Source organism: Priapulus caudatus, unplaced genomic scaffold (assembly GCF_000485595.1).
Source record: "Priapulus caudatus unplaced genomic scaffold, Priapulus_caudatus-5.0.1 Scaffold1356, whole genome shotgun sequence".
Taxonomy (NCBI): Eukaryota; Metazoa; Priapulida; class Priapulimorpha; order Priapulimorphida; family Priapulidae; genus Priapulus; species Priapulus caudatus.
Window position 1 is genome coordinate 59,143 of NW_014578417.1, and position 3,098 is coordinate 62,240.

The window sequence follows — 3,098 nt, forward strand, 5'->3', positions numbered from 1 at the left end:
GGCAGAATGAGTGTAGGTGGGGTGGGACGTGTGTAGGCTGGAGCAGGAGGGTGTAGGCGGGGGTGGAGGGAGGCACGCTGGGTGGTGCTGGTGCGGGTTTCTCTCTCTCACTCGTGTGTTCTTTCGTTGGTGGTAACTCGCTTTTGCTGTTTTTTCTCTTTTTTTCCTGTTTGCTGTGGTTCTACCGCGCCGTCTATTCTCCGCATCATGACCTGCCTGCTCTGCTATCTCTGCATTCTGCGCGTCGTCGTGGATGCGACGCGCTCACACAAAAAAACACGAACAAAATACGACACAAATCGTGTTGCCTTGGATGTCGGACCCTGCATCTCCCTGCGTTGCGCAATAATCGATTTGCCGAACCGTGTACAAATTGCCGTGTGTGCGATCCACCGTGTGCAATCTGTCGTGCAATACGCTGTGCAATATACCGTGTGCAATCCACCGTGCAATACGCGGTGCAATACATGGTGCGGTCTGCTGTGTGCAATCCATCGGTGCAACGTACGGTTGAATCCACGGTGCAATCCACCGTGCAATGTACCGTGTCACCCTCTGTGAACTGCGTGTGAATCGTTAAACGACAATGCCCGAATCGACCGCCGACGAAACGATATAAAAATCCGGCTGAAAAAAAAACGCGCGAAAAAACTCAAACGCGCGCGCGCGGTTCGCGTTCGCGCCACCAGGGGGCTCCAAGTTCGAGTGGCCGCCGCAGAAGCCCTACCCGGAGTACGACGAGGCGTCGGCAGGCGCCAACCCTCACATCTACCCGGGCCCCGCGACCGTCGAGTCCCACCCTCACCCATCCTACGCTCCTCCCCCAGCAGCAGCACCACCAGCGGCGGCAGCACCGTCGCAGGTCTCGCAGATCCAGGTGCAGGTGTCGCCGGCGAGGGCGGCGCCCCCTCCGTGGAGCGCTGTCGGCAGCGGTGGCGCCCCCTCCGGGCCGCCGGCGTCGACGTTCCAGTCGAGTTTCGGCGCACCGCCGGCATCCGGAGCAGGTACTGATCACGTGATAGATGACTATGATGATGATGATGATGATGATGATGGTGGTGGTGGTAAGGATGATGATGGTGATGACGATGATGATGATGATGACGATGCTGACGATGATGATGATGATGATGATGGTGGTGGTAAGGATGATGATGATGATGACGATGCTGACTATGGTGAATAGCAGTCTTTCATAGCAGAGAACGTGCGCGCAGAACGAAAGGGGGTTCACTGGTGGGTACAGGGAGGTATGCGTGCGTGCGTGCGTTCGTGCATGCGTGCGTGCGTTCGTGCGTGCGTGACTGCGTGCGTGCGTTTGTACGAGTCTGCATGAGCCGTTACGCACGCACGCACACACGCTCGCACACGCACGCGCGCACGCACGCATCCCCGTTGAGTGGTAGTAGTACCGGCAGGGATGCGTACGTGATGTCGCGTATCCGGCACTCTAGATGCATTTTGCAATCCGGAGACAGTACTTAAAGCATCATGTGAATCTTGATCAGTAGTCGCTAGTTTTGCACATCTGTGTAAGCGCACGCATTTGTCGTGCACGCGTGAACGTCGGCACGTGTGTAGTTATATATTTACACACGTGTACGTGCATGCAGCTATCGTGTTAGCGAGTGTTATTTGTGTGTGTCGTAGATCGTTGTTTATTGCACTGTTTTTCTACTGAATGCACATCCCCGCGTGTGTCGTCCGAGCATTGTGACGCATGTGCCCGTATTTTGTTCGCATAGCTACTGCAGCGCCCCCTGCTGGAGCTCCCGAACCGCAACCTAGCCACGCCCCTGTGCCAGCAGCGGTGGCGCCACCTGCAGGTTGGGCGCAGAAGCCCAGCACCCCCGCGCATGCGAAGTGGACGGCCCCCGCGACCACGGCTCCGACGTCAGGTGATCACGGCTGCCGCTGGCACCGGCTGCCGCTAGGTGGCAGCATGCAGACCCGCCGCCGGGCGGAACTCAATTTAATTTCCGTCGACGTCCGAAGGAAACAAGCGAATGCGCGACCTTTCGGAAACGAACTGTGACCTTCAACTACTTTCTGAACTTAATACTTTCTGAGCACAAACGCAGCAACTCACGTGTAATATCTGCCTGTCTGTTGGGAATGATATATATATATATATATATATAGACCCTACGAGCCCTACTCCCATTACATCGAGGTGTAGTTAGTATTAATGTACAGACAGCCTTATGTAAGGCCACAGCGCTAACTTGCTGATTCGTGATGCATAGAGGTCAGGAGTAGATACTCCTGATAGAGGTGGCTGTAGATAGGACAGAGCCAAGGCTGATACTACCTTGTTATCATTCTTCTTCTTGCTGTTATAGTGCTAGCTGTAAGGTAGCCATAGATAGCGGTATTTGCAAGGTTGCCATTAAAGGGAAAGTGATGGAGCGAGTTGTTAACGGGAATTGGCAGGAGCGGACTGAATTAGCAGTTAGTAATGGTGTGTGGATGAGGTGAAGGTGCAGCTAACTTCAATATTCGGGCAGTTAATACTACGACACGTATGAACGCACGCACACTGTCACATACAAACAAATACGCACACACACGTACAGACAAACACACACGTACAGACAAACACACACACGTACAGACAAACACACACGTACAGACAAACACACACACGTACAGACAAACAAACACACACACGTACAGACAAACACACACGTACGTATCACTACCGATGTGTGGCCTTACTGATTCTTTTCCTTCGCTATAGCTTTATTCGTCTTTGCCTAGTGTCTTCCTTTACGCATGACTAACCTTCGTTTCCTCTCACTCTACTTGCTATCGCTCCCTCTCTCACTTGAAAGTCGCCGTTTGAGGTTTTTATGTCAAATTCTGAAAATACAATTACACACACATCTCAACGTGACAATCTATTGTATTGTATTTAATATATCTATTACTAGACATTAAAATCGCTTGGACGAGCAAAGAAGTGACAAGCAACAATAACAATAATATCGTGATCAGCAGCAGCAGCAAGAACAACAACGACAGCAACAACAAGAAGAAAGGCGCAGAAACAATAACAACAACAACTATAATAATAATAATAATAATCATCATCATCA

General features: G+C 51.8%; 1 protein-coding gene across 1 annotated transcript in view; it reads left to right on the forward strand.

The window, feature by feature from the left end:
• Positions 1-3,098, forward strand: part of LOC106816350 (PDZ and LIM domain protein Zasp-like) — a gene marked incomplete at its 5' end in the record, with an annotated part of 38,018 nt that overhangs the window by 22,387 nt on the left and 12,533 nt on the right. The window contains 3 exons of the mRNA XM_014820928.1: positions 37-50; positions 690-1,004; positions 1,746-1,898. Of these exons, the coding sequence (XP_014676414.1) occupies positions 37-50; positions 690-1,004; positions 1,746-1,898 (482 nt within the window). The remainder of the gene's footprint in view (positions 1-36; positions 51-689; positions 1,005-1,745; positions 1,899-3,098) is intronic.